The 23,310-nt window shown below is 39.6% G+C and overlaps 1 protein-coding gene across 2 annotated transcripts in view; it reads left to right on the top strand.

The window, feature by feature from the left end:
- The first annotated feature begins 15,999 nt into the window (after positions 1 to 15,999).
- SNX13 (sorting nexin 13) overlaps positions 16,000 to 23,310 on the top strand; it is a 66,099-nt gene continuing 58,788 nt past the window's right edge. Inside the window, exon 1 of one of the 2 annotated variants that reach the window (XM_063411142.1) lies at positions 16,000 to 16,247. In XM_063411142.1, coding sequence (XP_063267212.1) covers positions 16,236 to 16,247 — 12 coding nt within the window. In that variant the 5' untranslated portion in view covers positions 16,000 to 16,235. The remainder of the gene's footprint in view (positions 16,248 to 23,310) is intronic. The other variant, XM_063411132.1, reaches the window with a different exon arrangement.

Here is a 23,310-nt window from a genome sequence, read left to right on the forward strand (position 1 = left end):
ATTACGCATGGCAAACAGATCAGCATGAGAATTCATAGCCCCGATATAAAAGTCATAACACCAGAACAAAACCAGCATCACCTGGCACATGTTATGAAAAACCACACGAGACCGTCTAAAGCATAAGGAAGCATTCAGTACCTTTGATTCTCCTAGGAAGGCACATTCTTGCTTCTTTCACTCCTACTGCTTTCCCCACCACTCCTTCCTCTGTTTTCTCAGATGCTGTAGTAAAAACTTGAATCAAGCAATAAATTAGTTGCAAACTTTTAGACAGGGAACTTGTTTTATTGACTCTGCTGGGAGATGTTGAGCAAGGGGGCTTGAGAAGGAATAGGTTTGTAGTACTTATGGAAAATGAGAGTTTTGGCAGAGCTCTGCACCCATTAACAGTCCATGGTAAGGGCCTTAAGTTTCAAATAAAGGACAAGACAAAGCTTAATTGGAGATGTCGGTAAGGATTCTTACAGTAACTGCAGCCTCTCTGTGCACTCGGGGCCCTGCCATGAACCATGTCTTCCTTCACCATGAGAAATCCTCTGGAATTACTATCCTCCTGATGAAAAATATTAACTCCAAAATTTTGCTTTGAGTGGCTCAAGTGTAATCATTAAACAACCAGATCATCTCTGAAATCCTCTCAGAAAGAAAATTGTCGTAAAAAGGTCATTGAACATAGGTTTACCTTTAGAAACATTAATAACAGCAGCTGGGATGAAGACTTGGGAAATTACTTATTTCCCATTAGTAATGATCTGCTTTGCATCAGAGAATGCAATTTTTAATCTTCAAGGTACTTTGTAGTAAGCAATTGTTGTGATGAATAAGCTACAGAAATTCTTGAAAACAGTTTGTCCCAAACTTTGTAAGGAATGTTTTTTTTTGACATGGCTGTCTGTCTGAGGGATAGCAACTGCATTAGAGATGTGCTCAGACTTTTAAAGAATTTTGTGAATTTATACACCTATCAGTAGCTTTGTCCTTTGGTTGGAGAGGTTTTTATTTTTAATTTTGAGTCAATTCTTCAGCTAAACATAAATGTAGAGCCATCATTGTGGAAGATGTAATGCACTAAATAAGATCTCCTGGGGCCTATATGGGAAAAAGAAAAAAGGAAATGTGATTAAAAGGAAATTCAGACAGATTGTTAAGAAGCTGGCAAAATAAAGAATCTTACGGTATTCCTGAACTAATGTTAGAAGCTTGGGAGAACATCAGAAACTACTACAGATTTTCATGAATAAACATAATTATAATTGGATTGACAGACAATGTAGAACGAGCTTCACAAGTGAAATGCTCATCAGTGACACCCTGTACTCTCGATCCAGACATGGCAAAACTCCTGTGGAAGCAGCAGGCCTAGCCTGTTATACACTGGAGCCACAGAGTAAAGGGTCATCCCTGAATACATATCTAGGAAACATGATGTGACTTCACATGAGATGTATTGATTTGGAGGCTCATTGTTCTTCAGATTTAGTTTGTTTCTCACTTTTTAGTGGCTCAAAATCATATACTTAACCCAATATCACTTTAGGACCCTGTTCATTAGACTGAATGCATGAGATTCAAACAGATCATGCTCAGAATTACTTCTATATAATTGTTCATGGGTTTTATGTTAAAGCTACTATGAAAAAAAAAAAAGCAAAAGGTAGTCAAAAGATAATGTGACTTTTTAAAACTTGAATGTTGCTTTTTTTGGTGCTCTTTCCTCAGAAGTTATGAAATGGTTCTCCTTGTGCACCCATAGAGAGAAAGGAGCTGATACTGATGTCCATTAGAGGAAAGAGAGATGGAATGGAAACATTTATATCCTATTTAACAGAAGTGCTTGGCTGATCTACCTACACTGGCCAGCCAGCACAGATGTAACTGAGCTAGTCATACCATAAAGACAGCAGGTAAAATTAAGGTATATTTAGGATATGCTGAGTGCTGGGCTATTTGGGTTATATTTACAAATTGTGGTGGACATTGGAGATTCTGGTAGGAATGAGGCAAATAAATGTCTTGGAGAAGATCAGAGTTCTGCAATGGATGTGCTATATGGACCTGTGGCAACACAGGATTATTGCAAGAGTGCATGACTACATCATAAATCCACGGAAAACCATATTTTAATATGAATTTTCAGTTTTTAAGACAGCTTATTCTGCTCCTTAGGATTTATAACTAGCCTTTGAAAGTAATTTTTTAACTGAAAATTGCCACAAATATTAAGTTTTGTTGTTCTAGGTCTTGTAGGAAGACATTGCAGGAGCTTCCACCATTTTATTTTGAAATATCATACCTTAACTGAAATAGTAAGGAATTGTATCTTTAAAAAGGTAGCTTTCCTCCATGGTGTCTTTTGATCATAGTATTTAAGAAAACACATATTTAGTTGTAAAAGAGTTTGGCTTCAAATAAGTTTTTATGACTGAATTATGGAATGCATCCACAAGTATTTAAATTTTTAAATTATACTCTGGTTTTTATATCAGTGGTCTTCCATACTAGTTTTTGTAGCAAAATGTTTTAGAAATATGAACATTCCCCAAAAGCTCCATAAAAGATCACAAACTACATAAAAGCTTCCAAATTCTTACTACATATATGCACCATTACACAAGAAAGCTACTGATGTTTGACTTTAAAGGAATCATTTTGTGCATGGATGATGACTCCCCAAATGTCCTCCATAATTACTTTAAAAGAGGTAAATAGTTGTCCTTATACTTCTTAGTGCTTTAGAACTTGGAAAATCTATTGCAAAATGAAATGTCCATCAATTCAAATAAGTATAGCAACAAATCAATCTCTTTTTCTCTTAATTTCTATATTAAATGCAGTTGCACATAGAAGAAAGCTTAGTACTTCATCAAGCATTTTGAATATATATGCATGCAGAATAACGAGAAAAGACCAAATTACAACTTAGAACACATTTTTATAGTAATAACCTATGCCAAATGGAGAGTGTCTTTTCTATGTAAACAAAAAAAAAATCTAAAACTAGTATGTTACTGTAGTACTGCTGTTGCTATGGATGTTCTGAATGTCTTCCTTAACATCTTTATCTAGTTAAGACACACTACTAATATACAAGGACAATATAAGGACATATGAATTCGTTAATCAAAATCACAAAAAATACTAAATTATTTTTATAAGTGTGAAGTGGTGGGCTTTTTTTCCTTTTTTGATTTGCTTTTCTGTTACTACATCATTTCTTAAAGCTTTCTCTTTGACCACAAACAAAAAATCTTTATGTAAGTGTGGCGGTTTCAAGAAAATCAAGATAATAAAAGCCCCAGAAGTCAGACTAAAGTACCATAGACACATGTGATACTAATGAGAAACGTTTATTCTGCCATAAGTGTTTGGATTGGAAGTATCAGAAAAATGGGGAAAAACCCAACAACAAAACAGTTTTAAAGTATGAAAAGGGGCACCCCCTGCAGAGTTTCTTGCACTTTTGATTCCTTTAAGCTATTAGATGTAGTGCTCTGGTGACCTTTGAAGGTGTCTGCCAGCACCAAGTCTCTGCTAGTCCGTGGAGATTGGCCTATGACTTCAGAGGTGAAAATGAGCTGAGAGGCTTCTGCAAATCTATCTTTAGATGTTTCAGTTAATTATTTGACTGCCACACACTACAGAGCATCCCAGAGGCTGGAGGACAGGGTAGCAGTGCTGGATGTATGTTCCTGAAGGACACTGCCTGTTTGGTGCTGCTATCAGCAGGGGCTGGATGGAGGCAACAGGTACCCTTTAAAACTCTTCAAGTAATTTCATGGAGCTGGGTATTCCAGGGACATAACAGCTGTAACATCAAAGGCTGCACACAAATGGAGGACGTGGAAACGCTCCCAAGGTTGGTAAAGAAAGCAGATATAAAACCAGACAGCTATGCATCTTGAATATATCTTAACATGCATCACCCAGTTTAGGTATCAGCCAAGAAGTCCCTCCTCTGAGATAATTATACAGGGTGTCCTTAAAGTAGCTTCTCTAGTGTCTAATAATATCTGCACCTACACGACAACTTTTCCTTTAACAAGACCACTGATAAGATTTGCTTATTTTACTTGGCCATTTTCCAACCCTTGTAGGAACATGTTTATTTTTAGAACTATGGTCCTAAGTTAATTTGGTTGGAATTAGCCAAAGGGCTCAAAGGCGTTAGTGGAGAACAGAGAGATAAACATGCATGTGTGCATGCATTCAACACACACACATATTTGAGCCCACACAGGCATTTTTTTTATCTTATAAAAACCAATTTGAAAATACAATTTAAAACACACCCTTCAGCAGTAATCTGCATGTTATACAACAACAAATACATTAAGTACAGCTGACACTCTATTTGGTTTGGAAAATTTCCCTCATTCCTCATAAAAACCAAAATTGAACTATAGAATTAAGCTTATGTAGGAAAAAAAGATTATTTTTATAGCCCCAGCAAAATACTTTAACTATATGTAAGTCACAGCATAATAAAAGATTTCCTATTTGTCAAGTAACAGCACGGTGGTCTGTAACAAATACTAATATAATATAGCATGTCAGAGATCAAAGCCTCAGTCCTAAAAGATACAGAATAACTCATGAAATCATAATTACTGTTTTGATTTAATGCAGGCAGTTTGCTTAAAGCAGTTTTTAAAGATATGCAAGCATTTCAAAGAAAACAATTTTCTAAAAGCAAAACAGGAAATAATCTGGTTCCCTGTCCTTCCTCTTCTTATTTTATGGCACACCTATTTTTGATATTATATAAAAAGACCATATCCAACCAACTAATTCCCTCATCAAAATTTTCCTTCAGTACTGCTGTCAACTGCATCCTATTGAAGTGGAAATAGATTTCTTTAGCACAGGTCTCCTGCTTTGTGCTTAGTATCATATAAGCTATAACATGATTAAAATGCGCAGTCATTTAAGATGCAAAACTCAAACTCACAGTTTTGCAGAATCAGGTCATGATTATACAGTCTGTTTAATGTGATTAAATCCTGCTGATTACATGCAAAAATGGGTGCATGTGCTCTTTGACTTGCCTGACTGTGCCTGCTCAAAAGCCTCCCTGCTTATAGCAGCACTAAGGAAGATGCTGGGAGTGAGCAGCTGGGCACATGAGGAGACAGAGTCAATTTATGTCAGGTTGACATGAGTGTGAGCCATCACTGCAGCCTCTTATTAGCCAGCCAGTATAGCTGGAGTTTTGCTTATTTCTATGAAGAATTTCATACAGTTGGGATACTTTAAAAAAGTGAATTTTCCTTGTAAATGTTGCCATTTTTAGATAAACAACTTAAAAATTATTTATTATGAAGGAAGTACATTATTAGCTATTCATTAGTTCAACCAAAGGATTTTAACGTGAAAACTGTCAAATCAATGCTAATGCCTACACACCTCAAAAACTGACCTTATGACATTTTGTGGTCTGCATAATGAGCTGTGTTTTACCTTGTTTTTGAAGGGAAAGGTCTACCCACCAATTCTGGTGAAGTCAGTGAAGATCTTAAACCTATTCCTTCCTTAATAATCTAGAAATATACATAATACATAAAAACTGGTAGCAAAAATAAATTTGAGGTTGTGTCATTCACAACAGTAAGTATAGTCCTACACATTAAAACTGAGACTATAGGAAAAAGATGTAAGGGACCTTGTATCTCTGCCTAGAACCCTGGGAGTTCCAATCAGTAATCACACTAGTAGGCACATGCACCTGAGCCAACAAAATGTTATCTTAAAAACAGCTCAACTCTTAAAATTAAATGTCATTCCTAATTGGAAAACAAATCACAAAATGCCACTCAAACTATTTCATTCTGTATGTTTAAAAAGATTTTTTTTGCATCCCTTTTGCAATCTTTTAATCAGCAGCTGTGTACTTTACATATATGATGAGTGTGTTAGCTCCAAAGAAAAAAAAAAGGAAAATGTTCCATGGAAATAAATGTAGTTTTGCTTTCTCTAGCTTCAATGCAGGACTAATTCATTCTATATTCATTTCAATTCATTGTAATTCATTCCACAATTGAACCTGCTCTAGATATAACATAAAAGTTTAGGAAACAGTTTACAAAGGCTTTGCCAACTTCTGTGTAACTAGCTTAGTCCCAGCTATGTGGACCCCAATGAATAAATGCAATTCTATTCACATCTCTCACCTAAGGTAAGGAAAGTATTTTTCCTTATCCTCACAGAAATAAATGTCCTTGTGGAACAGAGCTCTGTCTCTCTATAGTTATTTTTGGACAAAGACTGCTAAAGAGGTCTTCTGTGTCCTGGAAATCTCCAGATTTTGGAGAAGAAGACGGATCACATCTTTTAAAATATTAATCTGCTTGTGGAGCACTGTTTGGAATAGAGCTACCCAGTCAATAGCAGGTGGCAGAAGATGTCTAAATGTGAATTGGTCACAATCCTACACACACTTTAAGATATTTGTGTTAAAGTATAAGTTCTGTGCATTGAGTGATTATAAAAGCTCTTTCAGTAGTAAAATTAACAGATGCAGAAGTTTTTGAAGGCTTAAAGCATTAGGAGTAATCAAGATGGAGAGGTTTGAATCCAGAGGTACCTGTATCACAAACTAGAAATGCATTTTTTCTGTTTACCCGGTTTTCTAAGGCTTTAGGGTTCACATAAGTAAGCATTTCTGTTCCAAGAGGAAGGATGAAAACTTGTTCGCCTACAGCAGAATCTTTCATGATCACATGGCTCAGGCACATGTCTTCACAAATGGCAGCTTTAGGTCAAGCAACAAAACCAACCCCAGAACCTGCTATAGCGGTGAACTCTATTTGATTTTTCCATTTGAAGCTGTTTCATATTTACTGAAAATCTATAGAGTTTAAAGTTACAGAGCAAACATACCCTTTCCCCATTAGTGAGACTATCCTATCCAGAAATGCTTTTGGTAGCTACCATCAGCCTTATCCCAGAGCACATTTCCTCTCAGAGATAGAAGCTCTTTGGTTTGAGGGTGAGGCAGAAGATGGATGAATCCTGGCAGCCAGCTCACTCCCCTGGGATGGTACTTTCCCCAGGTGGCAAGCAAAAGACAATATTCATGCTGAGCTGTCAGAGAGGTATTTCTGAAAGGAATATGGCGTTGTTGCCACACCAGGGGCTTAGGAACTGAAGGGAAGCACATCTCCCCTATGAAAATGGAGAAACAGAATTAAATATTACATCCAGATATTGCAGGGTGAAGAACAAAAGAAAAAATAAAAATGGCACTGAGTGAGCAGAGAAGCTACAGATTGATGAACACTAGTCTTTGCAAGGAAGATGTTTATTTTCCACAGCTGGATGTAAATGGGATTGTAATTCTATTTTTATTTTTTTAATCTTAAATTTTCTTAACAAGTATGTTACTCTAACCTAGTTTTGTTTCTTTCCCCTGATATATATTTTCTAACTGTGTGTTCACTGGACTGCTCCAGAAAGAAGCAAGAAAAGATCTAGTGCAGCTGATTTATGTTTTGTAACTGGAAAATATTTGTTCCAGCCCTGTTCTTTGTCACTTCTGTCAGATAATTTGCAACTTAAATTAGAGGTGCTCTTTGGTTTTTAACTCTGGCAACACCTGAAGGCATTACATAAGTTTTTAATTGCTTCGTGTATTGAGGAAGAACTTCATGTACCTAATTGTTTCTAACTGGCAAGTTTATAATTTAATAGGCAGATAAAAATTCAAAATAACAATGTTCAGATCAGTCATATATTAGGCTTGGACAGAGCACATCTTTTTTCTTTTCTCACCTCCAAAGCACTGATGAGTTTGGAGTAAATCAGGCCTTTTCTGGCAGTTATCTGTGTAAATCCAAAATCTCCATCACTATGATGACTAAGCAGATCTAAATTTCAAGTCCAAACTGCATTGCAGATTCCTGTGCCTAGTTGTTAAAGAGATTTTAGCTTAGGTTTTTACTTTGCAATCTCAGCTTTGACTCCAGAGTAGTCTGGGTCAAGTGATGTTTATATTCAGTGTTTTCAAATAAAATCCCTGTGATTGTACTTTTGGTTTGAGACTGTGTTTTGACTGCAGCATCTGTACTGCTTGTAATATGGACATAAGTAAACCTGAAGTACTGTATTCTCAGTAAGAGAATCACTGAAGAAAAAGTGATATCCTTTGTTAAATCCACTGACATCAAGGAGAAAGGGAAAGACTAAACACACATTTTAAGCTTACAAATACTTTTCAAGTTGGCATTTCCAGAGGAACTATTTTAAGAAAGAACAGGAATTATCAGGAAATTATGGGATTTATCATGGAAAATTTCACTGTCCTACTTTAGGATATGCCTTTGCTGCAAGGATTAATGCCCAGGTGTGTGAGTCACTCTGCAAAATCCTAAGATTATACCTTTACTGAACCTTCGTGACCTTAGATGTATTGCTGATGTCCTCACGTCAGCAGGAGTGGCATACATGGTTCCAATTCTTTCACAATAAACTGTGGAGAAATGAGTCTGTCTTTATGGCAACTGGATGTAAATTGTGAGAAAGGACAAGTGGCATTTAGTCCTCCTGGTAAACTGAAGGAAGAACACACACAAGCAGAGATTTAATTTTTTTTTGTCAAACTGTAACAATAGGGAAAAACCACCCAAAACAGAAAACCAAACTTGTGAAAAACTTAAGGAGAAGAACAGAATGTCAAAAATAAAGCCAACAAACCATAGAAACAGTTAGAGGATCAAATCTTTATTCAGGGACACATCTTGTATGAAAAATCCACCCAAATGAAATTCTTCGTAATGGCCTCTCTGACTATGTGTCCAAAAATGAGGAAGAGGAGTGCCTGAGGAACAGGTTTTTCTGGTGAAGGAGGGACTTGGTAGTCCTTGTAACACATGAAAAATAATTTGGCATTGACACAGGACCAGTTTTTAACGCTCCTTCAGGGGAGCAGACACTGATTTTTGTTGTAATGTCCACAGGGGAGAGTGTTGTGAGAGTCCCAGATAACCAGAGGAAATGTTGTTATTCAAATAGGCAAAGATTGTTGTACTCCTCTGAGCTGCCTCTTCCTAATGCATTACAAGCAGCATTTTGTTTCAGGTGTTTGGACTTACTGTGGCTGTTTCCAGTGGTTAAATTAAATCTCTACATTTTGTAGTTGCATCAGTGTTTGTTAAGAAAAGACTGTTGTAAGTGGGCTGCAAAATAAACAAGCAGAAGAATGCAACCAATTTCCAAAGTGGCTTCAAAGGTCTAAAGCTTCAACTCTGAGAGCACATCCAGTACTGATAAAGTCCTTCACACATAGACCAGCTGCAAACATCAGTGGTGCACAATGGAAGGAAAGTATAATAAGCTCTCCAGTATTCTCACAGCTTTTGCCAAGTCCTGAAAGTTTACTATAACTTACAATATTTAGCCTCTTTCTTATAGTTTTTGGAGCCAAGACATTTATTGCCAGAGGAAATAAGCTTTTAAAGGATTTTGTAGTGTTTATGATTGCAAAGCAAAGCCTGGAAATACGACTTGACAATTTCTTACCGGTTCGGGAAACACAGAAAATGTAAACTTTCAATTCCAATGTCATGATTTTAGAGCCTGGCTAATGGCTCTGAACACCTGAGGTTGCTGATACTGCAAACAGAATATTTATTTACTCATAGCTGTTAGATTCTTCTCATTTTCTCCCCCACATCCATCCCCTATAAGCAGATTACCTGTCCTAGAAATTTTGTTGATTATGGATTAAACCTTTACGACTCAGTGGAAAACATTGCTTAAAGAAAACAAAGAAAAAGTTTTAGAATCACTTCTAAAGCCCTTCTGGTCAGATTTTTCTAAAAAAATACATTTCCTAACAAAGAACCTTTTGCACCATATGTTAACTGCAGTACTCTTAGTCAGGCTTCTCAGTATGCTGTCTTCATCTGGATTTATGTAAAGAGGACATAATAGACACCAATTTTGCAGAATACAAATACGGTAAATGATGCCAATTTTTTTAATGTGTAATGAATAACTTTGCTTTCTATTTGTTGGTTTTGGGGTGGGTTTTTTTTGTTGTTGTTGTTGGTTGGTTGGTTAGTTGGTTTTTTACTAGCTAGTAGTCTTTTTAAGTGGATATTTTCTCCCTAAATGTTTTAGATTCAACTTATTTTGTGTTCTTTGTGTCACTGAATATCTTAATTTTGGTCTTAAATCACAGCAAAATTCTGTATTGTTGTAACAATCACAGTGCCAGTATCACTGTAATTGCTACTGTAGTAGTTCGTAACCTGAAAATTCAGGCCCAAACTCCTGCTTAGGACCTACACCTAACATCTGGAAGGATAACTATGATACAGTGATGCAAACAAATTCTTCTTACCAGAAAAGTAAACTGAGTCCACTGCAACACCATCACCAAACAAAACTAAAACCCATGTACACAAATTGTTTGCAGTACATTCTAAAATTGCACATATGTATGCTTGAGAGAATACCAAAAGCATCCTTTTGAAGTATCCTTTTGATACTTTTTAGCCTGATGGGCCGGTCACATAGGCTGATCTGCCTGCCAGATACACTGAGGGGTTCAGATCTCAGAAGAGAAACCATCCAAACCCTTTTGCAATAGGTAGTTGTTGACATCAGATCAAGCTTGGGTAACAGCAAATAGTCTGAAGAGCAAAAGAAATATCTTTAAATCACAGATATGCTTTCATGACCCTTCACCCACTTGAAAGGAGTGGGATTGTTTACCATAACATAGAATAAAAATTCAATTTAACAGTTTTTGCTGCAAATGATCATATAATTCAGATAAAGAATTGCACTGGTTGTTTCCAAAGGAATTTTAAGAATTAAGGTGACTTTTCTAAACAGTTTGTTGCATTCTACCTTACTTGCCTTTGAATCAGCAATGTACAAATAGCATAGGAACCCTTCTGTTTGTGTGCAGTATTTTCACAGAAAATCCCCAGCCAAAAGCTAAGCAGCTGATGACTAACATCTATGTTACAATTCTGATATTACTCTAGTTCTGATAGACTTCTGATAGACTTCTAAAAAAGAGATCATAATTTTGAAAGTTCTATTTGTATTACAAACATAGCTTATCTTTATTCCAATACTTAGACAACTAGGATTAAGCTGCTAAGGCAAACGGTGTCTGTCTAGCATGTCTAGCTGCAGACAGTTGTTTGAATACAAAATGTTCACTATAGCAAAGATGTAAGCTGGTGAGAGCTTTAAAAGAAATTTCAGCCTCCCGTAAACAATTCTGAGAACATGAACATTGGGGAAATATTGCAGCCTTATTACAAAGGATGAAGCAGGAATTAGGGCTGATGCTTCTTCAGTAATTATTTATCTAATGCCCAACATCCACATCATATTGCTTTGAGTGGCCCTTTCACATACACCCTTGCACCATCTGTTTGTGATGAACCTCAGGTGAATGATGAAAAATCTTAAAGTGAATGAGATATTTAATTGGAAATTATACAGCTGTGATCTTGAACAGAAACAAAACTTCTGATAAGGCCACTCAGAGCAAAGAGCTTAGAACTGGCAACATCCTGAAATAACGGAATATTCAAATTTTACATAGAAAAGATACTTTGAGTTCCCCTTTCTGTTACATTGCTATGTAGACTTTTGGGGTCATGTGACCTTGTTTGAACTGGAATGGAATGCAATCACAGAGAAATGCTCTTGAGCAGTTAAGACAAAACACTTGAAATATTTAACGACTACAAATTCTTCAGATCTTCTCCACCCAACCTTCTCCCCCAGTAAAAAGGGTGAAACCCAAACTGAGCAACCCTATGCAAACTCTAACTATACTGCCAGCTTGAGCTACAGGCAACTTAAACAAGAGAACAGAGGCCAAACTTTGGTTTGCATCAGTTGTTATGGACAATCAGAACTAATTAGAGGATTCAGAAATAATTCTGCAAAAGACCTTTCTAGATTGTAAAGAAAGGTATAGAAGTTCAGGCTTGCTGATGTTAGTCTTGTAGCCACTTCCATCAAACTGTTTTGTAAAGCAAAGTCGGTCTGTTGTTCTTTCAGTCTGTCCCTCCCCCAACCCTGCCTGCAGTTTCCCCTTTCCTTAGTCTTCACTTGTTTTCTTGTACAGACCACAAAAACATATCCTTTTGCTCTCCAAATACAGGCTACTGCTCTTTCAGAGGTTATCATGATGGCAATTAGGTCACCAATTTCATTTTTCATAAGCTGGTGAGCTAACAGTTATTTAGGTTGTGGAACTGCCCTCCTTTCAGGGCTGGAAAATAATTTGCACTCCTTTGTGCTTCGCTGCAAGTTGGCACAGTTGCTCTTTTATTGCTAAATCCCGCTTATGCCCCTGCTTCTGTGCGTGTTGTGTCCTCCCCCTCACAACTACATTTTTGTTTCTTAACTTAGTGCACTTCTTATGCTTTACTTTACAAAACCTTTATAAACTTCTGGATGTAGAACCTGATGGTGGTGGACAGCCCCATGGCTCCCAGTGTCCCCAGTGGGATTTCAAAATGTGGATCTAGACCATCAGACCACTCCTCTAGCTTATAGTGAAAACTGTCATAAGTGCAAAAAACACTACAAGGTGTTGACAACAGGTTGGAGTTTCATAACTAGGAAGGAATTCATAGCCATCAACTTTCAGGTACTCCTTGTAGATGAACTAAACATTTGTCTAGGTCTAAGAGAAAAAAATTCTGTGAGTATTTTAAGGACTGAGTGCAAACACTTTCTGCCAGGTTTGCCTTTGACTGCAGATATAAATACTTGCCCTAACACAGTTCTTCACACTGTGCTTTGTGGGCTTGTGCAACTGATATGAAAAATAAGGCATGTGCTGCTCTGCCTGGATGAGTGTGGTGCTAACGTGGCTGCCCTGCTCTGTTAATATGCTGGCTTGTTGCAGTGCCCGTCCCGAGCTGTATGTAATGAACGCAAAAGGATGACATGGATAAACTCCCTTACAGATGACTCATCAAGTCTAATGGAATTATTGTCACTTGAAGATAGGCTCAGGGAAACAAGTGCTAATGCTTCTAATGCTTCTGGCCTACCATGGATAATTCTTTCAGTCTCTGTTGAACCCGTATTTTCAGACCTGTTCGCACTGATTTAGAAACACCTTCCTTCCTAGGGGGAAAAAAAATATACATTTTTTCAGTTTATTACAAGAATGGGAACTGGCAACATAACTGCTGATTTATTTTCTCTTCCTCCCAGCAGCTTTTCAAGAATTCCCTGATATCATCCTCATCCCAAACTGCTGCCGCTTCTCACCTCTCCTTTATGAGGCTGCCTCTTCTTCTGCCTTGAGTCTAAGTGGTCCAGTCCTTCCTTACAGCCTCACTGCTTGCTATTGCAATTACACTGCCTTTCCCTTTTGAAGCTGAGATGATATTGACCAAAAATTAGAACAATGGATTCTAGCATCAGTAACAATTTGGAAGACTATTAAGGCTGTGCTGATTGTTGTAAAATCAGAGAACAGTTTTCAGCAGAAGTCTGGTGGGTTTATTCCAGCACTACAAGAACAGAAGGTGCTTCCCAGACTGTTATGCTGTTGGGCTGCCAAATCCCAAGCAGAAGTAGGGACAAATTCAAGTACAATGTATTAATTGTGACATCATCTTGCTGGGAGATTTGTGTCAGATTTGCTCTTTTACATCTAGCACACTTAGGATATATACATCTTTGCAGTAAGCTGTCAAAAGATATTAATTATTTTGAAACCCTTAACTGCTATAGCTGAACATACAAGGTAAAGAGATATAGTGTCTAGAAAGTTTGTTTTTCTAAACTATTATCTTGGTTCAATTACTATTATTTATATAGATTCATAAATATAATAGATTTTATATTTAAAAGTATAGTAATATTTTTAATCCTGCTCAACCCTTACATTTTATGAAATAGGTAATTTATCTTATCAGTTCATGATATGGTGCCTTGCCCAGAGGACATATTTATTGGCTCAATGACGTGTCAAGCAGTAGGTGCTTTAAGTATTTTGACTCTATTTCCTATTTACCTAAGTATGTGTTGAAGTTTTTTCATAATTACACACTACTGATCATTTACAGATCACTATTTTATGGGTATTTTATGGGTACCTTCAGGATTTCCTGTAACACAGATCTGAGCACAGGGCATTATTTGCTTGTCTTGAAGCACAGTGAAAGCCACAAATATGGATCCTAGCTGTGTACATACATGCCTGCCAAATAAGCACCTACAAAATTTTAGGGGACCAAAGCAATACAATGGAATTGGTATTTCACAACTCCTATTTCTCAATGGTTTTGAAAAAATTTAATTTATTAAGGTGGTGAAATGTCATGTGCAAGACCTCTGCATGGCACTGTTATTGACAATCCTATCCTGTAAAGTAGTTTGTGCTGTAAGATTTGGATTTTCGCTGAGGGATCAGCTTGGGGGAAAGAGTACTGCTAACATGAAACATTCAACATTATAGACTCAGAAGTAAAAAGCATATTAGACACTTAGAAAAATTAGTATTTTTTATTATTTATAAAAGGCAAATAAGCTATTATGAGTATCAAGTGTTTGCTCTTTTTGCTTCACATGACTAACAGCTGGGTATCTGACTGGGGAAAAACAGTTGTATGAGTAAAACTGAAACCCAGTAATATCACAAATAAAACTAAGAAGTGGTCAACCGTGAAATGTTAAGTATTTACCAATCCCTGGGAGAATTACAGAACTTCTACAAAACCCATCAGCCTTAAGAACTGCTTAATGCCCTTCGCGTTTCTGCAAGAAAACAGATTCTGCTTTTATTGAGGGAGAAAAAACACTGTAATTGAAGCTTGGTTTTCCTCACATTAAAATAGTCGTGTTGTTTTTCCTCCATCTTTCCTGCAAACCATTATCATTTCTTTGGTGTGCATGTTTGTGTTACGGGCAATGCAGGAAAAAATCCCTCTTTGTTTCTACTCTCTTAATGCACCTAAGGTTAACTGTGTAACTTAAAGTCCAGTGAAAAAGCAACCACACAAACAAAAGCCCAGAGAACAGTGCTTAAAGGAAGAGAAAGTTTTGGACAGGAATCTTTCTGTGTATTCAAATACTACGCAGAAGGGGCACATCACCCCAGGGCTCTCTGGGCTGGGGCAGACATGGCTCTGTTTCTGAGGACATGTGTTTCTGTTCCATACTTTATGCCATTAATTAACAACACTGTAGGTAACAGGCTTATAGAAGTTTCTTTCACAGAACCAATGAGTTTGGAAAAGACATGAGATCGTCGAGTCCGAACAATGACTGATCACTACCACGTCCAGTAGACCATGGCACTGAGTGCCACATCCAGTGCTTCCTTAAACACCTCCAGGGAGGGTGACTCCACCACCTCCCTGAGCGGCCCACTACAAAGTCTAAACACACTTTCGTGAAGAAATTCTTCCTAATATCCAACCTAAACCTTCCCTGGTGCAGCTTAAGACTGTGTCCTCCCGCCCCGCCGCTGGTTGCCTGAGAGAAGAGACCGACCCCCACGTGGCTGAAGTCTCCTTCCAGGGGGTTGTAGAGAGTGATAAGGTCACCCTGAATCTCCTTTTCTCCAGGCTGAACACCCCCAGCTCCCTCAGCCGCCCCTCAAAGGACTTGTGCTCCAGATACCACATGCGCTCTTTCTTAGCATCTAGAACCAAGAAAGACGCGCAACGCTGCACACGTCACTGGTGGATGAGAGATATGCTGCTGGGTCAGCAATTTAACAAAATATTTCCATTAGCGTCCGCAGCACAGTTGCCTGACACCGAAGAGCTTTAAGACAGGTCACACCAAGGGATATAGGGCAAAAAACCCGACCCGCAGTGTCGAGCTCTGTGCCTTGTGGCCGTACCCCGCCGAGGGCTGCTGGAGCCGGGGCCGGGGCCGGGGCCGGGGCCGGGGCCGGTGCGGGGCCGGTGCGGCCGGGCAGGCGCAGCGCGGGCCGGGCTGGGCGGGGAGCGGAGCGCCGGCCCCGGCAGGGGCGGCCCCGCTGGGCGGGCGGGGCGCGGCGGCGGCGCACGTAGCCGTCCCAAGATGGCGGCCGCTCCGGACCGGGCTGCGAGGGCGGCGGCGGGGCCGGGGCCGGCGGGCGGGCGCTGAGCGGGGAGGCGGCGGGGGCTGGCGGCGCTCGCCTCGCCTCGGCTCCCCGCGGGGTGCGGGGTAGCTTTCCGCGCGGCCGCCAGGCTTCACCATGCTGCGGGGCTAGAGCCGCCGAGGCGCCGCCGCAGCGCAGCGGGGTAATAATGTTAACAGAGGTAAGAGCGCTGCCGGCGAGGTGCGGGAGCGCGGGGAGCGGCTCGCTGTCCTCCGAGCGGACAGCGCTCAGTGCCGCGGCTCAGCCCTGAGCCGGGGCCCCCGAGGTGTCTCGGCGGCTGGCAGTTTCCCCCTCGGCCGAGGAGGGCAGAGGCGCTGGCCGGCTCGCCCAGGGCAGCTCCGGGCCCCTCTTATCAGCCTCCCTCCTCTCCCGGCGGGGAGGGACGGGAGCGCGGCGCTCCGGCTCCGCGGCGGAGCCCGGTCCGCCGTGCCCGCTCCGTGCGGCGGCTGGGCCCGGTGCCTGTTCCGACGCGGTCCGCAGACGGCCGGGCTGTGCTGCCCGGCGAGGGCCCGCGGGGCCGCGCTCCCGCGGCGGGCCCGTGTCTGCAGGTACGGAGCGCACCTGGTGAGGGGCAACCCGCCCCGGCCCTGGGCCGCGCCGGGGAGGTGCCCCCGCCTGGGCCCCGCACGCCCCCTCCGGCTTCAGCCCCTCTGGCCTTCTCCGCGGTGGCTTCGTAAGGGCTCCGTGTTTGTGTTCTACTTGGAGGGCTTAAACGGAGCGGTTCGGCTGTGCTTGCAGGAGTTTGTGTCAATAGCTAATCCTTAGAAGTTGGCTGCCCTGGTTCACCTCTGCCTGGTGGAGGGTTTTTGTCCCGAAGCAGCTCGGCTGTGAGGCAAGCAGGTATTTGAGGATCAGCGTGGGCGATAAATGTCTGCTGTGTCCAAAGGCATTCTAAAAGGTGGAATCTGGCAGTGCTTTCCAGTTGCTGGAAATTAGACTTTACCCCGTATTCTGTTTTGTCTACAAAGAGCAATTGATTTTCTATTTTTAATATGAACAAGGTGTCCTGAGTGCAGATACTTCTGCAACACAATGACTACATTACCCATGTTTTATAATTTTTCATTTTATTCTACAGTGGAGTTTATTCATCCAAAAGTGAGTTGTCCTAAGTCTTGCAGAGTAAAAGCTTGCTTCCCAACACCTGAACATTTCAGCTTTGCTTTCTTGAATGATATTAAACAGTATCTTAGACGTTTTAATTTGCATCAGTTCAAAGTTTTAGGGGATTAATAAAGCAGTTCTGTGGAGCCATGAGCTCTCAGATTTCCCCAGGAGGGTAAAATTTGCAGAATGAGTTAAACCGGTAAAAATGTATGACCTATTTTTGCATTGAGGGTATTTGGTAGGTGGTCAGGATTAATAAGCTGCAATAAAGAGAGTTGGTGAGTGTGATGCATAAGCATTAGCCATAGTAATTTAGATTATTTTAAGGGTAGCATAGAACATTCTGGGTCAGTGCCTCCTACTGGACTGTTTGTTCCATAGGATGGTGGCTGTGTGTGCCCATCCAAGACACTTTATCTTGGAACTGAAATTTGTTTTTTATAACAGTATTGAAATTCTGTAAATAGCAGTGTGGATGACAATCCATTGGCTTTTTGAGGTAAAGCTTAGTGATTTCATGTGTGATGACCAGTCATGACTCTTATCCTTGGTGTCAGGAGAAGAGGGCTCTGATGTTCCCTACTTTTAGTTTCTGTACCTAAGTTATTTGCAGACAAGATGCTTCAAGGTAAAGCATTCCATCCTTGGTCTCTGCCAAGGGGATGAATTTAAATTTTAAGAGAAAATTTGCAGGCTTTGCCTGCCTGAGAAGCAGTTGTGGGGAGTTCTTTGGGCAGTCAGACAGCTCCGGGCTGTCAGGAGTACCCATCTCAGGTGAACTGGAGGGGTCCTTTCCCAGTGCCCTTTTCTGGGTGTCCCGGTGGTCACTGGGTAGCTACAGCTGCCCGGGGAACCTGCACACGGTTGCACCTATGAAACCTTGCCACACTTTGGAGGAATATACAGATTTTTTCAAGTCTACTGAGACGTGATTTCTTTATATATGAAAATTGAGATTGACTTTATAGTGAACTGACATTAGAAGCAAAAACTACACCAGTTTTTGGTGCTGGGTATTTGTGGCCTTGTCAAGTTTGCTACTGTCTAGAGTGGCCAGAGTCACTTGAAATTTTTTTTTTTAGCCGTTAAAAATTTAGATCCATTTCCCTTACTATAACTGCTAGTTTTATAACTTAAAAATATAGAAAATATTTTTTCTTAAATGTGTTCAAGAATGAAGGGAAGGCAGATGGAGTTTTGCATGTATTGTTATCATGCAGTAACATAGTGTTGAGTTTCTCAAGGTCAGTTTCCTACATCCTTTGACTGTGTCTGTATATGCAGACACCAGCAGATTCGTTTCAGTTTTGTGTGAATGCAGTTAGGATTAGGACTCTGTAATCAGTAATTTCAGGGGAAGATCACACTTCCTGTCAGGAAAAAACACTCTGTGCGGTTTTTATTTGGCCCTTTCTGCCTATCTTCTTTTAGTTGCATTCAAAACCCGTGCTAATTTGATGCCAAACACATACATTTATTTATCTAGCTGGCAAATGCCATTTCCAAATCTTTCACCATGAAACTTATTTCTGCAGTAACGTTGAATACATTCTGTCGGGATGTGTTTAGAAGCCTGCTGTGATGGTCATTTCCCAGGTCCGTTGTGTTGGCCACTCTGTGCCTTTTCACTTGTTCCCCTTTCCTTGTTCATCAGATGTCTCCTCTTCTTTCCAGGCCAGTGTGGCCTGTTCCCGTGTGACTTAGTGCCTCAGCACTTTCTCAGCTGGTGAGGCCATGGCAGACACAAGTTGAAGTGATCTTTCTCTTGTCTTTTTGGACAACTGGCTTTGTCATGCTCACCTCTTGTGCAGTGGTAACTGTGCTGCACGGACTACAGGGAAGCAGTTGGTGTTTTACAGCTCTGGCTCTTGGTGGTCATTAGTGTCTTAAATTCTGATGGAACAAACATTCAGTAGGATTTTGACTTAATTTACAGGAAGTTTTGGATGTCTTTCAAATTGATGGCCTGTGTTGTCTGCATTTGCAGCCTGTGTCACCTCTGAAGAAGGCACTTTATCTCAGCTGAGAGCTAGGTTCCTTTTTTTTCTCCCCAGCTGCTTATTAAACTGCTTTGAGATGCTTAGGATGCTTAGGGAGGACTTCAGAATTCATCAGCAGCTAAATTTTTGACAACTTAATTCTCAGCAAGAGTAACTTGTTGCAGTACTAGTGACAGTTGAGAGGATTTTTGAAATTTGACAAAGCAGGAAAACTTTTTCTTATCCACAACTAAAAATGAGCTATACACTAAATGAGCTCTGATGTGTTGGTATTTCTTCTTAGTGCAAGTGGTCAAGATAATTCGGTAACTACATGCAGATTGTTTCCTTTCCATTAAACAATCTACATTTTGTTTATAAGAGAGGTTTAATAACCTTTTGTTGTTGTTAAATTTTGGTAACTACTAGCCACTGAGAACTATTTCTGAGCAAAATCGAGCAAATTAGCTTGATTTTTAAGAATAAAGTTTGACTTAGCAGCTTAACTTGCTCTAGAATAATAGTGAATAAGCCTTTCTGCAACAGTAGCACATTGTAAAGTATATTAGTACAGCTCCGAAAGATGCAGAACACAGTTAACTGCTTGATTAATGCTGTAGCATTAAATTTTTCTGTTCCTTGATTCATGTCAGTGGCAGGTTGCTCTGGTGCTTTATGTGTCTGAACTTTGTTCCGCTGGTAAAACCATTTTCAAATGTGTAGACATTTACCAGGGTGCTGACATAAATTAGTTTCCTGTCCTTTTGTGAAACTTGTGTGTTGGGGCTTTCTTTAGTGCCAGTGTTTTGCTAGATGAGATCTAGCTGGAGCATTAGTTGCAAGCCCTTGGGAGGTAAAAAGCCTCTTTCTCCTTCAGTATTTTCTGTCAATGAGGTTTCCCCTTCAGCTGGACTGTGTTGTGTCCCTAATTGTTCCTATTACAGCTCTTTTAATAACTCTGTAGTTTATGAAGTGTCAGTTGAAAGTATGTAAGAAATGCTAAAATTAAGAAAACTAACCTTTTGCAGGGAACAGTTATCGTATATTCCTTAGTACTTGTTTTGAAATATTTTGCTGGCTACTAGTAAAAGACAGTGTCTAAACATTCAGGACTATTCTTAGAGTGTACAGTTGGGCCTAAACTGCTGAGACCGAGTGCAGAGTTCTGCAAGAAAGCTAAAATGTCAGTCTGGACCATTCCCCAAAACAGCATGGAAGAAGAAAAGCATAGAGTTCCTTCAACAAAAATAGTAATAGCTTGTCTAGTTAGATAGCCGAAGGAGCTCCAAATGATGATTACCTCTGTCTGGTTGCACTCTAGGTAATTATCTCTCTTTTAAATATGTTTGACTCTTCTCCCCACCCTTACAAAGATGACAAAGCATGTTTTCTTTGAGCTAGCATTGGGAGAATTGCTATTATTAGAAAAGAGAAATCATTGATGTTTTATCTATGTTATTTGCAACAGTGCAAGAATTAATATTTAGATGTCTCACTTGCAATTTCCCCCATTGCTTGGTTGAGAATACCAAGGCTGAAATGATAGCAAAATCAATTGCAGTTGGCACTTGCAGTTATGTGAGCGAGAACTTTCAAGAAGTACAAGGCATTGTAAGCTTGGGCCTGATGCTTGTTCTTATGCCCACACCATGTAATGTCTGATTTCTGAATTAATAAAACACGGCATTATTTCATGATGTAAACATATTGACAAGTTTGAACACAAGCACTCTAACCTTGTTTACATAATTCCTGTGAAATCACACCTCATAATGATGATGGCATCATTGTGATTTACAAGTTTGAGGTGAAAAGGGTGTTTATTGGTACTGTGAGTAAGCATAGATTATAGATGTGTTCAGCCAGGGGGACTCCTTTTATAACTGCCGTTTGTTTTAGACAAGAGGTTAATTCCTACACTATCACAGTTTGGGAGGACCTGTTAAAGATTATTATTGCTCTGAAACAGGGGTAGCTGCAAAATCCTGAAAGAGTGGAGGTGGTTTTCTGAAGAAGTTGCCCTGTTGATTGACTTGATGTTCTGTATGGAATGGGATGTAGTCTCGATTGTGCAGTTAAAATGGTGTGAGCCAAATTTATTGCTGTATTCTAACACTGACATTTTACAAACATTTAAAAAATCCCACAGATTTTTAACTATTTTTTTTCAAGTGGGATGTTAGAAAAAATCAGGGGTTTCCTAGGATAGAATATGCAATTTGACTATAGTGGTTAGTACAGTAGTTTATTTTGGAGCTGTTTTGCCAGTGACACTGAAATCTTTTCAATCCTGCTGTTTTGCCTGTTTTCTCAGACAGTGAGCACAAGACTAATTTGATTTGAACCTCACTGGTTTGTCAGTCCACTAGTTGGCATCAGGAGATGGAGATAAAATCATCTCTGCTGGCTTGAATCCCATTAAATCCCTTCATGCATCAGATGGGCTTGTATGATGTCCTTTCTTCAACTTCACTTGGAAGGATTTTTTGATAATAAGACATACTAAATTTCAAGAACTTTTTCTTTATTTCATAGGTAGAAGTAGCATTGTGTGTGTTCATGTGACGGCTCCTATGGCCTAATTAAAAATTCACAGGTACCATTGATGTCTGAAATGCTTAATTCAGTATCCCATTGTGGTTGGAGTTCTGAGTAGGAGGATGAGCTTTGCACACATTTTCTTTCCAAGAATGTTCATAAGTTTGGGACCATGCTTTGAAGAGTATTAACTGCTTAAATACAGTTGAGCTTTGGTTACAATGTGTTCTTTTTATCTTTTATGTCTGTTCCTTTGCCATTCTTCCCTTAATCTCATGCTTCTTGGAGGAAAGGGGTGATCCTGGTTTTATTTTAATCCAATCTGTTTGTGTCAGAATGTTTTGATTTCAGAAATGTCACTATTGTAAGATCATGTATTTTTGTTCATCGGTATATTTTTGCAATTCTAGGGAATGACTACTCAGCTCTTCTACTGGTGCCTTTAAGGCAGTGCAGGTTAGGCTATCTCTTGTGATGTAAGGGAATGAACTTGAGAAGGAAGTTTGAATTGCTACATATCCTGTAGGGACCCCTGCATTTCCACTCTTTCAGTCAGCACTGTTAGACAAGGCCAAGTAGAAAATAATTTAAAATAGTAATATCCTTGCAGCAGCTGTCCAGCTGATTGTGAAACAGTGCCTCAGACTTGTGATGATTTCTCACATACCTCTTAAGTGATACTAAAAGCAATGGGGAACAAATGTGTATGGTGTTCCCAGTCACCCCTTATTCAGGATTTGGCATTCCCGACTGCACAGATGAATTGAAAATCTGGTGGTGTACATGCCTTGGAAAACAAGTGTCCAACCTGTGTTACTGTAGAAAGAGTGATTGCTCTGAAGCCTTGCTGATTGTCAGGATGGTCTTGGAACTGTCTGACTTGGAGAGATGAGGGAGCCTTGCTTGTTGCCCTTCTGCTGTTTTAACAATGGCCAATGCAAGCTGAGATATCTCTGAGTCTTGAGGCTTTTCTCCTGTGTGAGGCCCACTTAAACCTTTACATTCCATGTCCATTATAATAAATCAAAACTTGGTGTAGGTTGGGTTTCCCCAAAGGTTGTGGTGCTTCATACTGTTGTATCAGCTTACTTTTCTCAAGCCTACGTAATGGTTTTTGTGCTATCTTGAAAATAATGGGATCAGTAAAAATTATATATGTTCCTTATTCACTGAAGGAACTCTTTGTGTTTGGAATCACATCTGTATTTATCTGTATTTGTGTGATAATTTTTCTAAAAATCTATGCAGGTGGTTGTTGTTCTGTTCCCCTCCCCCAGTATATCTTGGTGAATTTGTTACTGATAGATATCTTAATTTTTAATGAAACCTATTGGGGATTGAGGTATCCAACCTCTTTTAGCATACTTGGAAGAAAAATAATTTTTTTATAGTTCATATACTCAAATTAGTATTTTTGATTACAGTGGTAACAAATGGAAATTTTATTAACTTTGTAAAGTAAAATCATATGCTATGGAAGTCTTGAATCTTGTGATTTAATGCCTGAATTACAAATTTAATTTGATGGTACATGTAATGAAGTGGTAATTACTTTTTATGCTTGTTTGTTTCTCCTATAAAATTCTTGTGGAGAACAAA

Source organism: Prinia subflava, chromosome 1 (genome assembly GCF_021018805.1).
Source record: "Prinia subflava isolate CZ2003 ecotype Zambia chromosome 1, Cam_Psub_1.2, whole genome shotgun sequence".
In the NCBI taxonomy this organism is placed as follows: Eukaryota; Metazoa; Chordata; class Aves; order Passeriformes; family Cisticolidae; genus Prinia; species Prinia subflava.